The 24,647-nt window shown below is 45.1% G+C and overlaps 1 protein-coding gene across 4 annotated transcripts in view; it reads left to right on the forward strand.

The window, feature by feature from the left end:
• The window catches only part of tws (protein phosphatase 2 regulatory subunit tws), a 73,265-nt gene that overhangs the window by 30,362 nt on the left and 18,256 nt on the right, over positions 1–24,647 (forward strand). For 2 of the 4 annotated variants that reach the window (XM_077645905.1, XM_077645904.1), the window contains exon 4: positions 5,411–5,462. The exons of the other annotated variants lie outside the window; for them this stretch is intronic. In XM_077645905.1, coding sequence (XP_077502031.1) covers positions 5,411–5,462 — 52 coding nt within the window. The remainder of the gene's footprint in view (positions 1–5,410; positions 5,463–24,647) is intronic. 4 annotated transcript variants of the gene reach the window in all.

The raw sequence follows: 24,647 nt of genomic DNA on the forward strand, positions 1-24,647 counted from the left end.
GCCAAAGATGAGCTTTCATTTGCCAAAGTGGAAAATTTTAATAAGTCATCGGGACAAGTGCAAAGGTCATGCGAGTGGCAAGGGGTGTGGCCTTGTGTTATGGTCATACCTATGAGTTAAATGGCGACAGCGAAATGGACAGAACAGAGTAAAAATTGCATTGTGTTCTGAGCTACTAAAAGAAAATTTTTTTTTCTGTTTCACAGTCATTAGTAATGAGCTGTGTGCCTCGTATGTTTACTTCATCATGAGCTTTTCTTGTAATGTTCTCTTAAGGTTTATAGGATTGCACAAAATGCTTTTCGTAAATAAACAACTTGTTATATGGTCCAGTATTTAGGAACACTTGTGATACATGGTTTAGGCAGTGGAGGGTGCTTTATCATTTTGGCTTTGCTAGTTTAGTAACCAAAAGCTTTTGAATGTTTATTAACAGTCCCCTTCAATCAGTTTGTTCTTTAAATTGTAAGCATTTTGTTTTGTGCTTATAAAGGAGCTTGCTTATTCAGGGGTCGAACTGCTATGCTGCTAGATTTCCTTTCCTGTGGTGTGCAAATTGTGCAAAAAAATGTCATGTTTACTTGGATTCTAACGTGTCCTCAATTGTGATGCGCACCTGTTTTTTCAGTCAGAAAAAAATGCAGTGCCTTCAGTTGTAATGCCTCCACAGTGCTACCCCCTCCCCTGTCTTTCCCATCTGGCCGGCAAAATCATCACCTATCGTTGTCTTCCATGTTTGGACTTTCTGCTTTGCCAGGTTCAAGAGTTCCTAGGTCACAGGCCTATGGTTGCTCACTGTTGTTGCACGAAGTCTGCAAGCTCTTCAGCACGTTGAAACCTTTCTGATTTGGCTTGCTGGTTGTTCCCACCAGTCACGTACACAAGTTTCAGGATTACCAAACGCACGTTATACAGTCCCATTGCCACTTGCTTCCACTCTCAAGATCGCCGCTGTCTTTTTTTTTCCCAACCCGGTTTCGCAATCGATGCTTCTTGTTGGCTTCAGGCCAGATTGGAGCCTTGCTGAAGGGACACTTCAGGTGCTGGCGAGGCCTATCGGTATCCACGACTGCGGTAGGCGATATGGATGCGCAAGAAATGTCAAGCTGCCATTTTTTTATGTGATAACTAGGGTGTTGCTGACTTAGTTTTATTTTCACACTAGGTTCTAATGTGCATGCCATATTTAGGCGAGTTTCTTCTAGAAAACAGGTGTACGTTAGAATCTAGTTTATACATTAATTTATGGCACCAGCTTACACCATGTAAAATATTTTGATCCATAAGCATGAATGCTTTGTTGAAGTTCTGTTTTACTGCAACTTGGCTTAGATTCAGTTTTGTCCCTATCATTGTTCCAAGCATCGTAGAATTTCATGTGCCATTGAGTAATTTACTGTGCTTTACAAAAGCCTCTGTGGTGGTAGATTCCTTTATGCATGGAAACACTCCTGAGCTTACTGAAAAATGAGGCAAAGTGCATTTTTGATAGCTTATTACTGCCGCTATACTAGCTGCTGCAAGAGAATAGCCATCCATTTTTGGGACTTGATTGGTGTTTTGCAGATGCAAAAACAAATGGTAGGTGCTTTTTCCTGTGTGCTGCTTTTCTTGCTTGCCTTCCTAGTGATAAGCTCTCCTCTAGAATAGGAACTTTTTGTCCATTCTAGTCCTGTAGTTGCTTGCCTTATTCACACATTTACACGAGGTCAAATGATGCTAGAGCAGTTCATTGAAGCCTATTTTACTTGCTGAAACTTGAATGTGTTTATTCTCAAAAGTCTTGGGATGAGTTATAAAACCCTTTTAGTATCCTCGGGGGACAGCAAATATCTTCCCATTCAGTACAATTTTCTGGATTTTTGTTAGCGGCATGCTGATCATCTCCAGCGTCACCGGGCAATGTGCGGTATGTTTAACATACTCCCGTTCTTTAGCATACTATTATTATCAGTGGAATGCAATGGTGCACAGCTGCCGTGCTGCAGTCTGCCGCAACCGGCCGCCATGCTTGAGGTGCACGTAGCAGACGAACTCCTGCTCCGCAAGCATGTTTTCTTCGCGTGTCGCATTCAGACTGCCGTTTGGAATCTGCATGCATTGGAGACTCGGGCAGTAGTTGCTGGGCACAATAGCCGCACTAAACTACGTCATAAATGAACGTTGCGATTGGGCAGCTGCTCTTGTTAGCGCTACTTGAGCCAATCGAGAAAACAGGCATAGCAAGGAAAGTTGGTCGCGGGTTTGGTCCCCTTCGATTCTGGCGTCTAATTTCGGATGGTGGTCAATGACAGCAGCACTTCTGTGAAATTAACCGTAGAGCCGCATGTAGTTTAGGCACATTCACAGGGAAGAGATTGATGACCTGGCCTCTCTACAGCTGTGGCGCATGTGTGGTGCTCCTTTCATAACTGCACTGCGTATCTACACAGAGCCCTTCATTTCTGAGCTCTACTACATATCTGACATTGATGTAATGCTTCAGATTTTAATCTTAGGTTAACCACTGAAATTTTTGAAGAAAGTTCATCCTAAACTAGTGCACGATGGCCACTGAAGTTAGCTTGAATGTTTAATGAAATGATGTGACATCATGCTTTCTTTGATCTTGAATTGCATTCTTGGTGCATGCACTTAATTTTTTCGGTGGAGTCGAGACCACCCGGGCGGTGTCTTTTTATCGTAGTCAATGTGGAATCTGTTCTTGCGTCAGGGTAATTGTGCAAGCTCACAAGCTGGCATGGCAGCCTCGATGCCTACCAAAACAGCGCACTAATTTCTGCACTGTGCGTTCTCAGAAGCTGGCACAAAAAAAGATATGCGACACTGATGAAGCTTGGTCTATCAAGTGTTTGCTACCAGGTACTCTCGTGTCGAATTTTGTCGACAGCGCGCACAGTGCAAAAGTGATCACTACATTGTCCTGTTTGCTGCTGTACGAGCGGTGGTTGTGACTATCTGAGACCACCTTTGTGCAAAAGAACGACTGCTCCAAGGTGGCAACAAGGCTTTCAATGTCGGTTCACATGTATGCGTTGTATGCAGAGGACTCTCGTACGAGAGAGAATTGGCGCCTTTTCTCAGAGATTTACCTGGTGTGCTCATGCACCCCAGACGCCATAGCAAGAGGCCGCTTCACCGATTTCTTCCCCGTGAATGTTTCTGAACTGCATGTGACCGTCTGGTTTCACAGAAGCGCTGTTGTCACTGGCCACTGTCCGAGGTTCGATCCCAGAATCTAGGGGAACAAAACCTGCGGTCAACTTTCGTCGCTGCGCTCATTTTCTTGGCCAGCATGAGCAGCGCTAATAAGGGAGCTGCCCCATTGAAGTGGCATCATTCGTTAACAACATAGTTCTCTTTAGCTGCCGCGCACGGCAACTCCTTACCAAATCGCTGACGCACACGGACTCCAAGCGGCAGTGCGACACGCGAAGAAAACATATTGGGGAGAAGGAGTTTGTTTGCGACGTGCACCTCAAGCGTGGTGGCCAGTGGTGCGGCTGTACACTAGTGCATACCACCTACACTCGGAGATCAGAAAAAATTGAATTTTTTTTTGCTACTTCTGCTGCACAGCACATGCAAAAAGTGCCTGTATGCCATGCAATGTCAGCGCATCTTAAAGGACTATAGGCACCTAATTTTATTGCGTTCTTTCTTCTGTCAAACGATGCATTAGACATTAGAATACATGGATTACAGGGTGGTATTTGCCTACAACTACAGTCAAGCGACTGATTTTTCGGACCCTCTAGGGACCGTAAAAATGTCCGAAAATTCAGGCAGTCTTAAAAAATGAATGCATGCAAAAAACGCACCTTTTTTCTTTTTTTCTCAGATCTAGAGGGTCAGGGGCCAGGCATCCGAAACCCTGCCAAAGGATCAGTGAAGTAGTTATGAAAAGAGGCGTTCAAAAACTCTGTATGCAGCCGACTGCCGGTTTATTATGTTGTGTCGTCGGGGCAGCCAGTGTTATTGCTGCAGTGGCTTGAAGAACTTGTTGATTATTGTTTGGACGGCGTTATGCTTGCGTGCGATCATATCCGCCTTGATCTGAGCAAGGGTCATGTCACCACTGTACTCCGATGAAAGCGTCAACAATGCTCACGTCAACACGGCGCTCGTTGGCGGCGCAGGCATTGGCTCCTCATTTTCAACATCAGAGTCTTCCGAATCCCCCACAACCTGATGGACTATTTTCTCATCAGTTAGCTATGTGCAGAAGTTGAGCTCGTTGTCAGCGCCAACAAACTGTTCAAAAGTTATTTCCGTGGGTATGGAAACCCCAGCAGAGCGGAGGCCGTTTATCACGTTGTCCATGGGCGGGCACACGTCAATCACATTGTTGATTTCAGGCAAGTCTGCAGCCTCTGTGGCGAGTACGAAGCCCGCGTGGCGAAAACAGTTGCGAATCATGTCTTAGCTCACAGCCTTCCATGCATCCGCAAGCATTCCAACAGCAGACCAAAGGTCAACGTTGTAGCCTTTGCCATTTTCCGCCCACAGCGCCATGCGGTTGAGTACCCGTGAATGGTACAAAAGTTTTAGATTGTGGATGACGCCTTGGTCCATCGGTTGGAGGATTGCAGTCGTGTTGGGTGGCATGAATTCCAGCTGGACAGCCTTCAAGTTCTTTATGTGACAATGAGCGGCACAGTTGTCAATGAAGAGCACGACACGTCTGTTCAGAAGTTCAGAACTACACTGGCAGCATTGCCCCTTTAAAGCACCTCGCGTTCTTCGACTTCCCGATTACTAACAAGGGAAGCTTCTCGCTGCCAGGCATGTTGCTGCCGACGAGAATGGTCAGCCGTTCTTTACTATGCTTGCCACCATGGCATGGGTCACCAGCAAAAGCGAGCATTCTTTCCGGCAACATCTTATAAAACAGACCAGTTTCGTCGCAGTTGAAAACATTCTCAGCAGAGAACTGCTGCAACAGAGACTGAAGTTTTCCGTTGCGGTACTGCCCATTAACTGCACTGTCGAAGGCACCACTCTCACCGCACGTCTTCTTGAACTTGAGGTCATTCCGATGTATAAAGTTCCTAAACCATCCATCACCAAACTTAAAATCCTCAGTGTCCATTTGAACCGCGAGAGTTTCCGCTTTTTCTTTCAAGATGCAGCCCAAGAACAGCAACCGCTTTGCAATCATAGAATTAAGCCACACAACGGGAGCTTCCTAAAGCTTTGGATGAACACCTTGGCTTGCATTCTTTTTTTTTGGGCACCAGATGGTTTTTCAGCCGCTTTCAAAACCTTGCCCTTGTTCTTGAGGAAATCCGAAACTGTTTGCTTAGAAATACCGAACTCCTTGCCCATGTCAGCCTGCGATCGCCCGCTCATGACTTGCTTAATAATGGTGGCTTTCTTCTCCATCGTTAACCGACGGTACTGTTTTCAGCGCTTCGATGCCATCGGCGAGGACGACGAAGACTGAGTGGGGGCCATCACAGGCAAGCGAAATCCTCAAGTTGCGAACAGTGGAGTTTGTTGATGAGCGTCGATGCACCTGGGCCTAGTGTTGCAGAGCACACTTAACGCAACAGCACAATCGCACACCTCAGGCTAACCAAAATGTAGTCTGTGCAAACCATAGAGTTTTACTATTAAAGGGGCTCTGAAACGCCTTCCGAGGAGAGCACATTAACTCACTTAATCACTGCACTATGTTGTCATGAAAACCAGAGCCAAATACTACTCTTCTACACGCAGCCGACGACCCACAATCACGCGTCAAAGTTGGCGAGCCCTTCCCTGCGACTTTTTCTTACTCGCACCCTCCTTCGTCCCCCGCATCTGCGTAGACAAGGTGAGAAGTGGCAATTGGTTAGATTCTTTCAGACGTCGGGCAGCTACCGTGGCCGCGGCCAATAAGCCGCTTATCTCCGGCGGGTCGGGAAGCTCCGCTCCCAGAGGGGGGTCGGCGAAGGAGCGCCTGCCTTCCAGCGTGCAAAAAGGGACGAGAGGAGAGGGAAAGGCGCGAAGACGCTGAAATTCAAGTTTTAACTACAGATGACTCAGCTTTACAAAGCGCATTTAAAAAATCCTTGCTGGACACTATTCGTGAAGCGGCGTGCTTCAATATCCCTGGCATGCCGCAACTTTATTAGAGCCCCCTTCACAGCCCCTTTAACTAGAGGGAAAGCTGGCGCCCCGCCTATGGGAGTTTGCATGGAGCTTCCTCGAGACCACGTCAGCCACCATGGGCGCTTTAAGCATCATGATGCGAAGAGCTACCGACTGCAGAACAACTTTTGGCAAAAAAATAAAGAAAAAACAAACATGGTTTGATAATCAAGCATATCCTAACATTCAATATCCTGTATTAAATTGCAACAAACGAGCAAAAAAAGCATGTAAATGTAAAGTTTGCCCAAAATAAGCAATCGCTTGCTCTTCCAGTGGCCTAGTATTGCAGACCACAAGAGCCAATATTTCGTGCTTAACAGGCGCACTTTTAAAAAGAAATATGTTTTAAAAAAATGTTGTCGCTTCAATACCTTAGCAGGTTTTTTAATGTAATTTTGGAAAACAAAAACCTATTGTTGTTGTCGTGTGCTGTTGCGTTTTCGCTACTATGGCTTTTGCGCACTACATTCGTGCCAAAGTCGTCTGCGTGTGTGCAAGTGGTCGGAATGGTACGTCTCGGTAACGCCACTGTGTTCCTGAAAAAAAAACCGACTGTCCCACACCAAGTAGCTTAACGCCCCATGATGCTTTGAGCGCCCATGGTGGCTGAGGTGCAGTGCTGCCAGCTTTCCCTCTAGTTAATAGTAAGAAACTCTGTGGCGGAAACGAAACGATGCCTCGAGGCGGTGCTGGTGAACATAGCCAGCGTGTCCAGACCAAATTGGTGTGCGACGGCTAGATTTGGCTAGTTGTGGTTCAAAGCGGTGATATGCTTCGGCTGCATGTAGATTTCCTTCACAAGACCGCTGCGCGAGGAGCCAAAGGACCTTCCGAGGGCCTTCCGTCGCTTCAAAAAGTCAGGAAAATTGGACAGGGGGGTTCAAGCATCCGAAATTTCAGATGTCCTTATACATTGATTCTATGGGGCTCGTGGCAGTGCCGAGAAGACGTTTGAAATATCGGGCATGTCTGAGAATTCGGTCGTTGACTGTACTAAATAATTAGTGATTAAATTTCTTCTCTTACGCCATTTCGGTTTCATCGACCGAACGACAACTGTGACGTCAAGTTGTTTTGGTCACGTGATCCACTAGAAAAACTAACATAATCTCAGATATGTAGTTTTAATTCACTACGACATTTAATCCAGCCTCTTCCCTAAGACCTGCAATGACAAAAAATTGCCTGTCGGCGATTATTAGTTTTTTTAGTGGATCACGTGACCAAAACATCAACTTGACATCACAGTCGTTTGGTCCATGATACCGGAACAGCATCAAGCAGAAATTCAAGTATAAATTATGTAGCGGTCGTACACGAACACCACAGGGTGCTCTATGTATACGAATGTATGACGCATCGTTTGAAAGAAGAAAACACGCAAGCAACAATTTGGTGGCTTTAGTCCTTTAAAGAACCCCAGCACGTCTAAATTAATCCGGAGCTCTTCACTACGGTATAGCCCATGTGTTGTTTCAGGATGTTAGGCCCCAGAAATGACAATGCAAAAGTAGCGCAACATGCAGCTGCACTGAAAAAATGCACTTCCGTGTAAGGTCATAATGGGAACGATATTGAAACTCTTCTTGCAAATGTGATCGGACATAAAGGACTGTGCTCATTCCTTTAGACTTGCATTCAAGATCCATCATCAGCTCGCATGAATGACTGTCTCTTTAACTATACCTATCTGTGCCATTTTGAAACTTACGTACGCTAACAGTACTGCTTGCACTTTTCTCTCCTCTCTGGCCTGTCTGTTGTTAGTCAGAGGCATCCAAACTGCTAGTGACATTAGTGTGTGAATGCTGTTAGTGGTGTTAGCCCCTTTGAATGAGCACGTTTCTCATGGTTAAAATAATACTAAAGTCCATCAGTTTGCGTGTGTACAGTCTGAGAACCCATTTTATCATATTGTGTACAGTCTGAGAGCCCATTGTACATAGTGGGCACGGCAGCTACGTCAAGATGCAGATCACCAACCCTTTCTTGTTCCTCGCTTAGGTATCGCTTGGGTTGCTGCCGGCAATGACAAGTCCCTGCACTCACCTGCGCCGACGGACCGGCTACAACTTCGCTGTGGCATCCGCGAAAATCTGATCCCGCATCTAGCTTCAGTGGATCACCGTTACTACAGTATCGTGGCCATCGGCAGCACTCTGTCGGAACCAGAAAACTCATCGCCAGCAGCACCAACATTTGGCTCTATAAGTCAAGGCACCGACCGTCTACTCAGCAGTGGGCACGGCAGCTGCGTCAAGATGCAGATCACCAACTCTTTTTTGTTCCTCGTCCAGGTATCACTTGGGTTGCTGCCGGCAATGACAAGTCCTGCACTCGCCTGCGATGCGCCGACGGACCGGCTTCAACTTCGCTGCGGCGTCTGCGAAAATCTGATACCTCATCTAGCTTCAGTGGGTCACCGTTACTGCAGTATCGTGGCCGTCGGCGGCACTCTGTTGGAACGAGGAAACTCGTCGCCAGCGGCACCAACATTTGGCTCTATAAATCAAGGCACCAACCGTCTACTCGGCAGTGGGCACGGCAGCTGCGTCAAGATACAGATCACCAACCCTTTCTTGTTCCTCGTCCAGGTATCTCTTCGGTTGCTGCCGGCAATGACAAGTCCTGCACTCACCTGCGATGCGCCGACGGACCGGCATCTATCTTCAGTGGATCACCATTACTACAGTATCGTGGCTGTCGGCGACACTCTGTCGGAACCTGGAAACTCATCGCCACCAGCACCAACATTTGGCTCTATAAATCAAGGCACCGACTGTCTACTCGGCAGTGGGCACGGCAGTTGCGTCAAGATGCAGATCACCGACCCTTTCTTGTTCCTCGTCCAGGTGAGGAAATGCCACGGCAAATCATTTCGTAGTAACAATGTGTGCTTGATACTGCTGCCGTGCCCGCGGCCACTAGTGGATGTACTCTTGTGCATCTGTTTTTCACTGCGATTTCTTCTGTTACTGGGAGGTGACTGAATCTAACCCCGGCCCTGGAGACTCTTCGCGTGCTGATCAACTGAAGGCCATTGCGAATGATATTAAAGAAATCAAGGCGGAGAAAACTCTCACTAACCAGAAACTCAGCGCAAATGACAAGAAACTTGAAAAATTAACTGGGCTCGAAAAACAAGTATCGGCTTACACAAAGAGAGTAGCTGAGCTCGAGAAAAACTTTGCAGTTATGACAAAAAAAATTGATGATCTAGAAAATAAAAGTCGTTCTAACATCACTGTGTACGGCATTGAAGAGAATGCGAATGAAACTACTGAAACGCTGCTCCAATCTACTAAAGATACTGTATTTGAGGATCTGCTAGGGCTTAATATTTCAGGAATCGAGAGAATACACAGACTTGGAAAACCAGACAAAGGTGATCCAACAAAATGCAGACCTGTAATCATGAAACTTATCGATTACCGCGATAAGGTCAGCATATTCAAACAATGCTTGAAATTGAAAGGCTCTGGCTTTTCTATTAGTGAAGATTTTTCACATGCTGTTCGTGATACCAGAAAAAAAAATATGGGACCGAACAAAAGAAAATCGCGACCGCAAAGAAAAAGTATTCTTCACCTACGATAAAGTGCGAATAAATGGACAACTGTTTGCTTGGGATAACAACCGAAATGACATTGTAGAAATAGAAACAAAAAACGAAACACCGCAACAAGAATCTCGAACGACCAGAAGCAAAAGCAGATTACCTTCCTCAACTTGAATGCCCGCAGCATAGCTAATAAGGTACCTGAACTGGAGGCTACTTTCCTGGCTATTGAGCCTGGCGTTGTAACCATCACTGAGACATGGTTGCATCCTGGCATTTCAGACTGAATTTGTCCCACCCGGATATACAGTTATTCGCAAGGAAAGACAATCTAGAGGTGGGGGCGTGGCAATTCTTCTTAAACAAGCAATAGTATCCTCCATTATGCCGGAAGTGGCAGGTGTTGAGGCTGTATGGTGCAAGATCCATTTAACCAATGGCATTGTTCACGTTGGAGCTGTCTAGGCCTCCAAATGCCGATGTAATGTATCTAGACCCATTGTTCGACTACATGCTTAGACGTACCCCTGGCGGGAAAATTGTCATGGCTGGGGACTTTAATCTACCAGATATTAACTTGAAATCTCTTAACCCCGGAAATGCTACAAATAACCTGATGATAGATTTCTTGTTCACGTTCAACCTTACGCAGATTGTTGACACTCCGACGCGTGTCTATAACCAAACCAGATCCATTCTAGACCTATCCTTCATTAGCGATCACTTTCCAAGCAGTGCCTTAACAGTAGAAACACTTCAAGGGCTATCAGACCATGAATTAATACTGTGTACATTGCCTATAACTAACCTTGTTAGCCCGGATCGTACTGAAAAATGTGTCCTCGCATTTAATAGGGCCAATGATGATGCTGTTGTGACTTATCTCGTCCATGAATACGAGAACTTTTCCGATTTATGTCTTGATAAGCAGTCAAGTATTGACAGCGTCTGGCAGATTTTAAAAATCTTGTATGCATTGTATGGAAAGCTTCGTCCCAACAGTTCGAAAGTTGTCAAAAACCAGAATCCCTGGATCACGCGTGAAATAATTCATATTAAACGACGGATCAAAAGACTCAGACAGCGGAACAAATTTCGCACCATCCCTGACTACCACTCTCGCCGTAATTCATTAAATATGCAACTTAAACATGCAACTCGAAATGCAAAAGAACATTTCTGCATCACTACATTACAAAACTTATTAAAACTCCACCAAGCAAATTTTGGCGTTACTTGGGCACAAAGCAAAAGATAAGTCTTCCGACGTCATCTCTGGACGGCAAACTTAAAGCAAATTCGTTCAACAAATATTTTCAATCAGTCTTCACTGTTGATAAAAACCACGTTTGCCAGATTGCTCCACAACAATATGGCCACGAGCATCTCGTCGGTACACCTACAATTTCTGAGGCCGGTGTGCTATCCTTGCTTCTAAATATTGATGAAAAGAAAAGTAGTGGCCCAGATGACATTCCTAATGGTTTTCTGAAACGTTACGCCGAGCCTTGCAGCAAATATCTTTGTCTTCTTTTCCAGAAATCAATTCGTGAATGTTGTATTCCCTCTGAATGGAAAATCGCCAAAGTAATCCCTATCCACAAATCAGGGGATAAACACTCCCCGAATAATTATCGGCCCATATCTCTGACATGTACATCTAGGAAATTTCTGGAACACATTATCCTAAAATTTCTGACTCAATACGTAGAGGCTAAAAAGCTAATTGACCCTTGCCAGCACGAGTTTAGAAATGGACTGTCCATTATAACACAATTTGTTAAATTTATGCGTGATCTTGCGCAAGGTATTAAAATCAGTCGGAATTCGATATAATTTTTCTTGACTTCCAAAAAAATTGATATACAAACTCAAGCATTTATTTGGTGATGGTCCCTTCACACAATGGATCAGCAGTTTTTTGTCTGAACGTTACCAATTTGTCCAATTCGACGGACATACCTCCGACATTATTCCCGTGGTATCTTGTGTCCCCCAAGGATCTGTACTGGCGCCTCTTTTATTTTTGATATTTATTAATGATATAACTTACCAAAATGAAGTACAAATGAGACTGCAGACGATTGCATTCTTTATCATGAAATTAAACATCAGTCTGACCAGATCAAACTAAATAGTGCTTTGAATAAAGTTTTTCAGTGGTGCCATGATTGGAGTATGGTCATTAACAAAGACAAGACTGTTTCTATGTCCGTCACAAAGAAAAAAATTCCACTTACGTTCACTTATGGTTCTGATAACACTGCGCTACGAACTGTTACGGAATACCGATATCTGGGCATCCTTTCTCATCGTACCTGAACTGGACAACACACGTTTAGTACGTAGCAAATAAGGCAATGAACAAACTGTTTTTCCTTTAACGTGCCTTGAAAAACTCGCCTCCTGAAATAAAGCTTCTGGCATACACTACACTTACACGCCTGGTATTAGAATATGCTAACATCACATGGTTCCCTTATACAGGTACTAGCGTAGCCACGCTGGAAAGTGTGCAGCGAAAAGCTGCGCGATTTATCTATAACCAGTACAGATGCACAGATTCACCTACTGAACTTCTGCATCACGCAGGAATTCAGCCTATATCTATCCGATCGAAACTGCGCCGCTTGAAATTCTTATACTTACTTCTGCACATTTCATTTAAGCTTAACTCTGGAGACTTCGTCAATAACAAGCCACTACAGAATCACCCGCCGCAAACATCCTCTCACACTTGATGAATTCTTTTGTTGCAATAACACATTCTATTTTTCCTTTTTTCCGCGAGCAGTGCGCGAATGGAATGCACTTGACGCTTCAATTGTAATGCAGCCGACAGTCCTCACATTTTTGGAGCTTGCCGAGCTGAGTATACTGCCACAAAACTGACAAAATATTGTTAAAATGTTGGTGATATATACTTTGTTCTGTATAACTGATTGCCTCGAACTTGTTTGTTCTTGTCTTGCTTTAACTAGACCCATCCTTTTCATTGTACAACTGCTTACTGTTCTATAACTGTTTTATCTGGAAGTTATGTATTTTTTCAAGTATGCCCACCCCGGTAAAAACCCCGGTTGGGGTTGACAGTATATTGAAATAAAAAAATAAATGTCTTTGAAAGATAAATATAGCACAAGTGCCGTATTTACTCTATTCTAACGTGCATCTTTATAAAAAAAAAAATGCCTGAATACTGACATGATGGAATAGAGTATAAAAACGAAACTTAACCGGCAAAACCCTATTGTCATTGATGCCACAAAATGGCGGCTTGGAATTTTGCGCATTGATATCGCCTACCACAGTCGTGGATACCAAAAGGCTTTGCGAGCATTTGAAGTGCCCTGTCAACAAGTCTCCAACCTAGAGTTGAGCCAACATGGATGCGTTGGTTGCAAGACTCGCAAACGTAGTTGAACTGAGTAGACGTGCGAAAGCATGTGTTTAGTCTGGTATCGAAACGACTTCAGCAAGAGTCCTTGCAGCTGTGCCGCCACCAGAGCGGCGCATGCATAAACAACACCGTCTTCGGAGTCTCATAATGGGCGAAGTCAGCACACAGCGCGAAGGAGGCCCGAGAGGCACACATGCAGTCCTGCTGGCACATGCTTAGCGAGGCGGCAATGCCACGTGAGCTGCCATCATGACGTAATGTGTGCACTGGCGACACAGGTCCCACGGCGCCTTCTACCAGCTTGGCCACTAAGCCACTAAGAATTTATTTCAACACAAATATTTGTTTTAAATATTGTGAACAAAATCAAAAACAGCAAACAATTAAAAAGGAACAAAAATTGTGTTTAGATGACGGTAACTCTCCAAAATAATTATTTAAAAAATTATTCGTTATTTTTAAACTTGGCACTAGAATGTAAATGTTATAGCTCAAATACCTTTTGAGCTAGAAATTTTTTGTTTACGCTCTTTGAAAAGGCTGATTTCAATGCGTCCTTGATATGATTTTTACAATCCGACAAAAAAAAATTGAAGTATTATGTTATGTGCCAAAATAAAGCTTCATAAGCGTGCTTTTAGAAAATATACCAATTGTTACTAATATTTCAGGAAAAACCAAGAAAAATTATAATAACACCAGTGTTATAAAAATGCAACTAACAGGCTAATGTTCCGGGCTCTGTTTGTGCCTTTCCAGCGTCTGGACCAAAATCCCATCGTCAGAGACCCTGATACTCAATGCATCGAAAATATCTGCTGCCGATGCAGTAGAATCTCGTGCAGCGGGGTTTTTTTCTAGCGCACACCGTCCCCGCACTTGACGCTGTGTTTAGAGCGGCCTACGCCATAACCTTTGCTTCAAGGGCACTTCTAAAATTCACGCCTCGTGGGGAAATTGCAATCTACACAAAAAATGGAACTGAAAAAACCAGATGGCTCCGTATCACCGTGGAGACTTCATAGCAGAGCTCTGCTCGCGCAAGTGTACCGGAAACCGAAAGCAAAACAGGCCAACGTTCCAGAGCTCTGTTTCCGCAGTTTTGAGCGTCTGAACCAAAATTCAATGATGCAATATCGCCGTCAGAGACCCTGCTACTCGATGCAACGAAAATAAATGCTGCCGATGCGGTAGAATCGTGTGTGCACGGGGGTTTTTGTGGGCGCGCACCGTCGCCGCACTGGGAGTGCCCTACGCCGTATAGTCCGCTTCAAGGCCATTTCAAAAATTCGCATCTCGTGGGAAAATTGCAATCTACACAGAAAACAAAACTAGTTTCTGAAGAACAAACTAAATGGCTCATCATCATTGTAGCGGCTCTTTAGGAGCGCTTCGGTTCACACAGACAGACCAGGAACAAGAAAATAAACAGGCCAATGTTCCAAGCTGTGGTAGTGCAGTTTGAGCTTCGAAAACAAAATCTGATAATGCAACATCATCGTCGGAGTCCCTCTTACTCGATGCATCAAAAATATGTGCTTCAAGCGCAGCAGAATTACGCGAAACTGGGTTGTTTCAAGCGCGTGCCGTTCTCGATGTTGACGCCTTGCTCGGAGTGTTCGACACCACACCCTCAACTTCAAGCATATTTCAAATATTACCACCTTGCTGCAAAAATACAAGTTACACAGGAAATTAGAGTTCAGTGTGTGAACAAACCAGATGACTCTGCAAGTCCGTAGCAGCTGCTGTCGCACTCTCATAGCAGTTGGAATTTTCCCATCGCTGGTAATCAAAGCCTAGTGGTATGGTAACGAAAGAGTTAATGAATGCTTCCGCACTAAAAAGGTGATGCTGTGTGCAGAGGAAAGTGGGAATCGGGCAGCCTTGTGTATATTTTGGGTTCCTGAAACTTGTAGGCGTGATTGGCCGAAGCAAGGGGAGAGGATTTTCGCCAGTAAGTCGACTCTAAAGGGTTTCAGCAAACCGAAGGAGGACCAGTTTCCAGAAGTAGAACAGCTGGCCGACTTCACGGAACAACAGCGAGCAGACCACAGCCCTGTGACTATGGAAGTTAGGGCTGTGCTGCTTTGATGAGAAAATTTTCAGATGCAAATATCTCAGCAATAAACCTTTTGCAAAACCCTGGGAGTTGGCTTTTCTGCACAGCAAAACACCCCTTCACCGTGGTGGCCAGATCTGTTTTTGGGGTAGAAATCGGGTGCAGCACTGGAGACGCCTGTTGTCAGAAATAATTGCACACATCTACCTTGTGTTGCTGTCGCCATTAAGCTAGTCAGAGCAGCTCTGCCAAGCCGTTGCTAAGGCCCCGAAGTTTATTTGACAGAAAAGTTTAAATTCCGCGAACTGAGAACAAGTAATCTGCACTGTTCCGTGAGAAACATAAAGAATGCTTAGAATGCACCTAACTTTAAATTTGGGACTATGTATGTGTGTAGTGAGAGTTCCTTTTTATTCTCCGAGCTGTTCAAGGTAGCTAGCTGCCTCGGTGGCTCAGTGGTTATGGTGCTTGGCTGCTGACCCGAAAGGCGCTGGTGCGATCCCGGCCGTGGCGGTCGAATTTCGATGGAGGCGAGATTCTAGAGGCCCGTGTACCGCATGTGCATGTTAAAGACTTTAACCCAAGGTGGTCAAAATTTCCGCAGTTCTTCGCTGCAGCATTCCTTTTTCTCCAGAAATTAGGGCTCCAAGAAGGGGGTGCTGCGCAAATTGCGCGTGGATTTCGCGATATTGGTTGGTATAGTAGTGTATGTTGCTGCGTATACGTCAGCACCCGAACCCGCACCCCATGCTTGGCCGTGCACCCCCCCCCCCCCCTCCCCCTGTGCTTGCACGAAGCTCAATGAGTCGCTAAAACGGAGCCATCGCTTGCGGCCCAGCCAATTGTTTGGTAGTTCTGGATTCCGTAAGTTTGCTTTCGTAACTTCGTCCGGGAAAGCAACCGCAAATCAATTATCACACCACACACACATCCTCGGTTCCATCGAGCGCATTTGACAGGCCAGTTTTCTTAAAACTATTGCACGATGTTAGGAGAAACCGTATCCCACGCTGCTAAAATCCACTCACTGTCTCCAAAGGAGGCCTCTTTATCCGTCCAGTAGGAGCGAGGGAATGTTTTCCGCTGGCCATCCATTCCACATGAAATTTGCGCACATTGTCTTTGAAGGGCTTGTTAAGGGAAACGTCCATGGGCTGCAGGACTGATGTTAAGCCGCCTGGGATGACAGCCAGGTTTGTTTTCATCTCCCTTAACTCCTGCTTCACAATGTCGGCGAGATGACCCTTGAAGCTATCAACAACCAACATTGATGGCAGCCGCAGCAGAGCGCCTGGGCGTTTTCCCAACACAGTGTCCAGCCAGTCAAGCTTTAATGCTTCGTTAACCCATCCTTTTTCATGGACATAGATGTGAATGCGTCCTTGCACTTTCGCTTTTGGCAGCATTTTGCGCTTAAAAATGACAAAGGGTGGTAGTTTTCGCTATCTGCAGTCACCGTCAGCATCACTGTTCACCTTTGTTTTTCGCAGCTGGTTGTTTTCACCACAACAGGTTGGACCCCTTTCTCACTCACTGTAGTATTGGGTGGCATGTCAAATGTCAGCGGCGTCTCGTCTGCGACATGATGAAGTTTTCGGTCTTGCGCAGCGCAATCACGAAACGGTAAAATGACAGCGCCTTCTCTTGATTGTCTGGGAGCAAATGCTGGCAGAGGGTTGTCCTTCGTCTCAGAGACAGATTATGCCGTTTCATGAAGCGTGTCACCCACCCTCTGCTTGCCTTGAATGTTGTAGCACAGACTCGCTCCTTTTCCAAGTGCAATTTTTCTTGCCTGGAACTGAAGCATCTCGCACGACACGGCGATACCGGAGGCCCGATGTTCTCTAACATACTGTACGAGTTGCTCTTCAACAGCGGGGAATTTGCCTTCCTTAGGTCCTCTAAATGCTCTTCTTTGCGGGTTGGCATTTTCCAGCTGAGACTTCTCCTTTCGCCAGTAATGAATGTGGCTCTCATTCACTTTTTACTGCTTGATGGCAGCGCGGTTCCCGTTTTCCTCCGCGAACTGTATTACAAGCAGTTTGAAACTTGCTGTATAATTGTGATAGCCCATTGCAAGACACGATCGAACAACCAAACACAAGCCGTAAGAGCCTCCAACAAGAAAAGCGTAGTCTGTAGTCGAGTCACATGCACCAGCCAAACAAACAGCGGTGTCATTTCTTCTATCAGTTGCCGATCCTCCCCGGAAGCGCTGCCGGCCATTCTGTGTGGTGATGCCGCCGGTGCTGCCGCGATTGTAACAGCGGTCCCCGATGCCACCATGAACGCCCAGTGCAGAAAAGATTCAAAAAAGCCTTCCGAACAAACGTGCGGAATATCCGAATGCTACTGGGTGGAGCCATAGGGTAGAGCCCGCGTGCATGATGGTGGCCTAGCGCAGCACGGTGTGTAAAATATTCGAGTAAAAATTTTTTTTATATAAACCCTGGTGATAAGTTAAGGGTGTGCAAATTACGCAAGGGCGCAAATTATGCACATAAATACGGTATATATGCCTAGGATCCTGCATGTGGGACACTGTTTTTGTGCACAGTAGTTCTAAACGATTATAATGTAAAAAGCTTGTGTCCTTTAGCAGTAGTTGAAGAGTGTCTGTACTTTTCCTGTGCAAGGGTTGTGTTGTGTGCGTTCAGTTTTGTGTGTTGAAAGGCTCGGAAAGATCCGCTAATCTTTTCTGGGCGGCATTTTTGAATTTTTTTCCCCATCAACTACATTGCAATTCTGCAAGAAAAATAACTTTCGCACATCGTTACAACGAAACCACCGTGCTGCGTAATGAGAAATGTGATTTTAAAGTCGATGTCATATGTTTGAAGTTTTGCTACACGTAACAGGTAGTGAATTTGCCTGGTTTCCTACATTGTAGGACTGCTCAAATCTGTGTTGAGCTAAATATTTCTACCAATAAAAGGATGATGCTGAATTACAAAGTGAAATGAACATTTTATATAAAAAATTTCAGTTTTTTTTTCTCAAATTTCAGCATATATTGTGGGCAAAATTAAAATTTATTTGAGCTGCACTTTGTAGTCTTTCAGGTTTTCATGCAAGTGAGCCTCTAATATGTGTAATTTGTCTTTTTTTATTATTGAGCACCAGTTTTAAATATGCACTAGCACCAAAACTGCTCAGCACTTGCAGAGATTAACACTCCATTTCAAGGACTATACGCACCTAATTCTAGTTGCAAGATATCTTCAAAATGATGCCTTGGACATTACAGTACATGTATCAATCACCCCATGGTATTCGCCTACAACAGCTAAATGATTTATAATTGAATTTCTTCTCTCGTGCTGTTTCAGTTTCATCAACCGAATCATGGTGTGATTATGTACTTGACGTTTAGGTCATGTGAGGCACGAAAAAACTGCAGTACAAACATGGATATAGTTTTTGTCAATTGGAGCTCTTAAACCAGCCTGCTTCAGGAGCAGGAATGACAAGCGGCATATAGCAGTTACATTGCATTTTTTTTTTTTTCGTGCCACATGTGACCTAAAAACAACTACACATCGCAGCCATGGTTTGATTGATGAAACCTAAAGTGCGCCAAGAAGAAATTAAATTATAAATTATTTAGCGGTCGTAGGCATATATCACAGGGGGGGATACATGTATATTAACGACTAAGGCATCATTCAGACGAAGAAAACATGCAAGCAAAAATTTGTCTGTAGTCCTTTACGTGCTGCATGCAAGTTGAGCGAAAGTATTGTTTTATGCACTCTGCTTTTGGCTGCACTCTACTCGTGCTAACAATAATAGCTGTTAACGCATACCATTGAAAAGTAAATGCATTTCTCTTTCTAATGAGTGGGAGGGCCAGAGCAATCATGCACTGTGAGTAGAGACCTTTGCAATAAGGGTTCTATAGGTGCTACCATATAGCTCACTGGACTGTTGTGAGCACCTCACCCTAGCATGGTGGAAGTGGTTGGGGAATTCGTTTCCGACAGTCCAGAGAGGAGGTGTTTTGACAACTCCCTCGCCCAATAGAAAGGTCAATGTTGCCTTTGGCCTTATTGCCTGTTGACGTGCATCTCACTGCAACCTTTCTCTTATTGACAATCTTGTCCGTGATCGTACATTTAATGTCTCGTTTTCCTCGTGCTCACTATATACTTCGCGGTCACTTCAGCTTTCTCAAAGCTGACTGGGCATAATCAACCTGGCATAACTGTTTGCTTCTAGTTTTCCGCTTACTTTTTCTTCTCTATCTCCCATGTCCCTGTGAATAATGCTCCGTTGATGTCATTGATAACCAGGATGAAAGAAGTTGACATTATATGTCCTGCTGCTTGGAGAAAAAGGGGAGCCTTGCATATATGCTGTAGAAAAGTTGTGGCACCAAGTTTTGTTGTGGTGCCGATGCATCTCATGAAGGTGGCTGCAGAAAAGACTTAAATGCATATTGTTTTAGCTGCAGAATTGAAGCGAACATCTGTTGTGTCTTTAACTTCAGATAGCTCAATGCTTTTTTTTTGTTGCATTTGACCCTATGTTAGAAAATAAAAGATAGAAGGCTGATCTTTTTCCAGCTTTATCTACGTAAAGATGGAAAGTCAGTGAGCTGTTGAATTGAAGTAGGCTCTTTTCTAGAAGAGAGAGAGATAACAGCAAAAAAGTGATGGTTTCGGATAGAAAATTGGCAGCCTTTAAATATACGCTACAAAATAATTCTAGTTAAAGAGAATAGGGAATAAAACAAAAGTCCCAATGAGTTATGGGTAGTAGTTAAGGAAATGTGTCTCAAGTATGTCTGAATGTCATGAGACGCCCTTTACAGAAGTAACTCATCCACATGGGGACAGAACCTGCTCTTGGGACTGCTTCAATACAGATGCTGTCAGTTCCACTTATTTTAGGGCCGTCGCGGTGGCTGAGTGGTTATGGCGCTCGGCTGCCGGCCCGAAAGACGCGGGTTTGATCCCGGCCGCGGCGGTCAAATTTCGATGGAGGCGAAATTCTAGAGGCCCGTGTGCTGTGCGATGGCAGTGCACGTAAAAGAACCCCAGGTGGTTGAAATTTCCGGAGCCCTTCACTACGCCGTCCCTTATAGCCCGAGTCGCTTTGGGACGTTAAACCCTATAAAACGAAAAAGACCAATCCACTTCTGTTATCAGTTTCTGTCTTGCTTTGGTCGAGCTATGAGATGTGCTCACTCTGTAGTACTCTTACATGCAGATAAGCTTGGCACTTTTGCTGCCTCTGGGAGTGTAAAGAACCAGACATGTAATTTTCTGCAGTCGGATACAACTCGAGAACGCGGCGGCGAGTGCCCCTGAAGGGAGGCCCTCCAGCCAGTGGCGTCAGCCTTTTGTTGTGACATCCGGGTTAATCCCCTAGCATGCCTTCGGAGGTGGCTGGAAGAAGCATCTGTGAAACAGGATTAACCACAATGTCATAAAAATCTCTATGCCCCCGCAGGGACATCTGTTACATGCAGATGTTAGTGAGTTGCGACGCCACAGGTTCCTGAGCATCCGCAGGGACATCCCCTCAGGGGATGATGGTGAGCTGTGTGTCACCACGGATCCAAGCACCTGCGCTTAGCTGTGCGTGGCTCAGCTGTGTCTGGGGAAAAGGGGATCCTAGTTGCTGAGCTGATGCCGAGTGTTTGGACCTTTAAGGCCCCTCGGCAGAGGCAATACACCACTTTGGCCCCAGCTTCCTGTAGACTGCACCTCCGCCCTGACACGATCAGAGGAAATCGGCAGTCTCCTTTTCTTGAACTCCCCTTCATCTTTCACTTTCCTATTCCTTTCTCACAACCCTCCTGTCTCCTACTCACTTATTGGTTGTTCCTTTTTTTTTCCTAGTGGCAAGGGTTAACCTTGTGGGATGAACTACCCTGCGTTTCATCATATTAGGTTATAGTTGGTGTATGCAAACTGGTGTATGCAAATATTTCAAAGCGTGTGTGTCACTTGTGGTTAGAAACATTTGTTAATGCTCGGAGAGTAGTTCTGCACTTTTTCAGCTTGTTTGCCAGACGGAATTAGTAGGCGGAGCGCTGCATCGGGTGCTTCTCCGCTCCTAGATCAGGGCAAGTAAAAGCGCAGTGCTACAGCAGGTGAAAGTGTGAGGCATAGGGAGGAACTAATCGCCCACAGTTCTCAACTTACGGGCTGATAAAGCATATTTGATTGCTAGTGCAGTATAGGACGATGTGATGCACGACGCGAATTAGCTTTCTCACACGACGAACCTTGTAATGTGCTTCCTATTTTCACCGAGCCGCTTCATTTCGGGGGCCTTGCAAATTAATGAACACTACAGCTGCTTTGACTAAGGCAAACGCAGGCGTAGACATTTTCCTTGAGCTCCAAACGAAATTTACGCTCACTCTGCTAAGCTATAAAATTTTGCTTCTTACTTTAGAACTTATTCATGTGTGCGCAATCTGCATGATCGGAGTGGCGTTTGGTGTGGAATTTGCTGTGTTTTCAAGGTTCTGATCGACCTACTATGTGAAAGTTCGAATAATATGGGAAATAACACTGCGCGACTTTGTCGAGATCCTAGTATCGTTGGACCGGTGTTGAAACGACACACTTATTGAAATTTGCGAAAATGAAAACAAAAAACTGTCATGCATGCTACTACCCGTGTCCGTACTTCTTCAAGCGCGGCACGGTGTTAACGCTGAAGGCGACAGGCAGCAGTTTGTGTCTTTTTTTTTCTGCGCAAAGTGGTGCTTGGGACGTCGTCCAGGTGATAAGCATCTGAAAATGGCCTCCTGCGTTCAACTTACGATCCCAAGCACACACAATATCGTGCCTAAACTTATGCTGAGACCTCGACAGAATGAGAACGAGTTGCAGGCGTTACTTGAGTTTTGCACAGTTCCCCACGTGACTGAACAGCAACGATCGATGCGAAGTCAGAGACACGAACCAACTTATTAGATTTGAATGCAGAAACGCAATATAATAACCCCAGGTGTGAAACGAATTCGGCATAACCCACGAGCACGGTGGTAATAATTAGCTGCGAAGCCGGTCCGTCGCTGAACGTGTCTTGCTCCTCAGCCCCTGCCTGTCGCTTTCGCACCTATCTGACTGCAACAAACTTAACTTATGCCGCTTCCTTTCTTCTGCATTGCGGCTCAACCAACCGCACCACAATTTGTCGGCACGCCGTGAATTGTGCCCAAAAACACGCAAGCAGGCCGCACCCAATGCGGAAGGTCCCGCTTTTTGCCTACACTATGAAAGTCGCTGCTGACGCCAGCACTGCCGCATCTCTTTGATGTCACGGCCTGACGCTTGTCTATAGGGGACATCCCCGTCTCCGTAACCCCCCCACCGATCTCTTTGTCCACCTAACAGAAACCGAAATGCTCTAAGGGCTCACCGACCAAAAATGTAATTGATGTTCACATGATTAGAATCCGCAAGGATAACAAATAGACATAAAACACCTGGTCCTCACATTTAACACGAGCACCTTACCTAAAGCTATCGAAGTTGGATACATGGAAGTTAATGTCACACTACATACCCCATCCCCGCAGATGTTTCAATCGTCAGAGGTTTTTTCCATTGCTTACACAGCTGCTGCGGCCGCAAAACTTGCATGAAATACGCTTCGAAGGACCACCATTCTGAGGAATGTGATACAACCCTACACTGCACAAACTGTGAAGGAGACGACATTGCATACTCCAGGGCATGTCTGTCCTGGAAAAAGGAAAAAGAAATAATCACCATAAAGACCAAGGAAAACAGTTCATTTAAAGAAGCGAGGAGACGATTTGCGCTTACCAACACATTCTTCTTCACAGCAAAATCCAACTTCGCTGATGTGGTGCGCAGGTGCGATGCACCACACAGCAGTCCCGCACCTGCCATGGCCACTTTCACCGAGCCTATGGACCTCCTGCATGTTTGTAAACAGACGAGGTGGCGCTGCAGTCGCTAACGGGCTCGTGGTAGGCAAAAGGCCAGGGAGTGTCGTCGCGGAGAGGTGTTGAGCACGGGTTTTCAAGGCTTGTAGGCGCGTTTTCAGTTTCTGCGAAGCACAGCAATGGTTGATGTTTACAGCTTAGTAATTTCTTGAAGTACACGAGCTCGTGTTGGCCACGTGCGACGTATTCATAGAAATAGTTCGCCACTGTGTATTGTATATATGGTTAGTAGTAAACAAAGTGTTTCTGCCGTTGATTTCTATGCTAGGCATTGAGTAAAATAGGAAGTTCTTGACACTCTGCTCTAGCCAGAATGATTTTACTTCGGGACAGTAGTGAAAGGATGTGCTGGCGATCTTTCGGTGGAGCAGACGTGCGCTCACCGTCTGCTGACATACGTAGGTGTCGTGCTGTGCGAAAAGTGGGGACAGCGTCGTGCCCCCATTCTCCTCTAGCTGTCCCGCTTAAGCGGGAGAATGGGGGCACAGCGCTGTTTTTATTCGTAGGATCACGCACCAGCCAGGCCGACTTCTCCCCTTGTTAAACTGGTCGATTTGGTGAAAATTCTTGATTTCTGGAATTATTTTCTTTCTTAGCCCTGGGGTGTTCTGTTTCGTGACGAAAAATTATAGTAAAATATTCAGTAGAAATTTATAAAGTACGCTTTCGAGATGCAGGGTCGTCGAAAATTGTGAGGTAATTCCTTTGAGCCTTTCTTTGAGTTCAGGGCTGCATTTCTTTGACCAAAGCGCAAGCAGAGAGGCCAAAAACGAGGAAATAAATGTTAATTATAAGGCTCGTTTTCTGACCTTTCACATTTTCTGCGATTGGCATCACTCACACCGTCGCAATTTCGTAATGCATGAATATAGAATGATTCTATTTGTCGCAAACGATTCCTGAGACGTTGAGGAGTGTAATTTATCTCTCGATTTTTTTTTCCTACACGTGCAGTATTATGTTCGTTACTTTTGTAAGCAACGTTTTCACGTAACTATGCATGCATAAGTACATGATCATCTAAAAAAAGAGGTAATAGCGTCATATACAGAACAGGGCTTTGTGAACATGCTGGCATAAAAAATTTGTGCACTTTCTACTCAATTATTTAAGACCTTGAGGTGACTTGACGAGGGTGTTAATTATAATTACCGAAGAACTGCACCAGGTATAGCTAAAAATAAAAGGCAATACTGAAACTAGCGTAGCAATTTCATATTTGCACCAAATTTAGTTTCATATCGCGTGCATAAATAACGAAAACATTTTTCATTGCCGCGCCCGGGCCCTCTCAATCTCGACACGTCTGTTAAGCCTGTTTCACATGGTGCGACGGGAACGAAAAATTACGGCCTGGTCGCATTGTCGTTGCGACGGTAATCGCAGCCGCCGTTTCACATGCCAACGATTTCTGTCGGTGCCGTCGGCACCCTAGCGTCGGTGCGGCCTTTCAGTGGACGAAAATTCTTCGGCTGCAATAAATGTTAAACATCGTGGCAGGCGTTGATTTCGTAATCGTGAGTAATAATATTGAGCTGTATTTAATGTATTT

Source organism: Amblyomma americanum, chromosome 1 (genome assembly GCF_052857255.1).
Source record: "Amblyomma americanum isolate KBUSLIRL-KWMA chromosome 1, ASM5285725v1, whole genome shotgun sequence".
Lineage (NCBI taxonomy): Eukaryota > Metazoa > Arthropoda > Arachnida > Ixodida > Ixodidae > Amblyomma > Amblyomma americanum.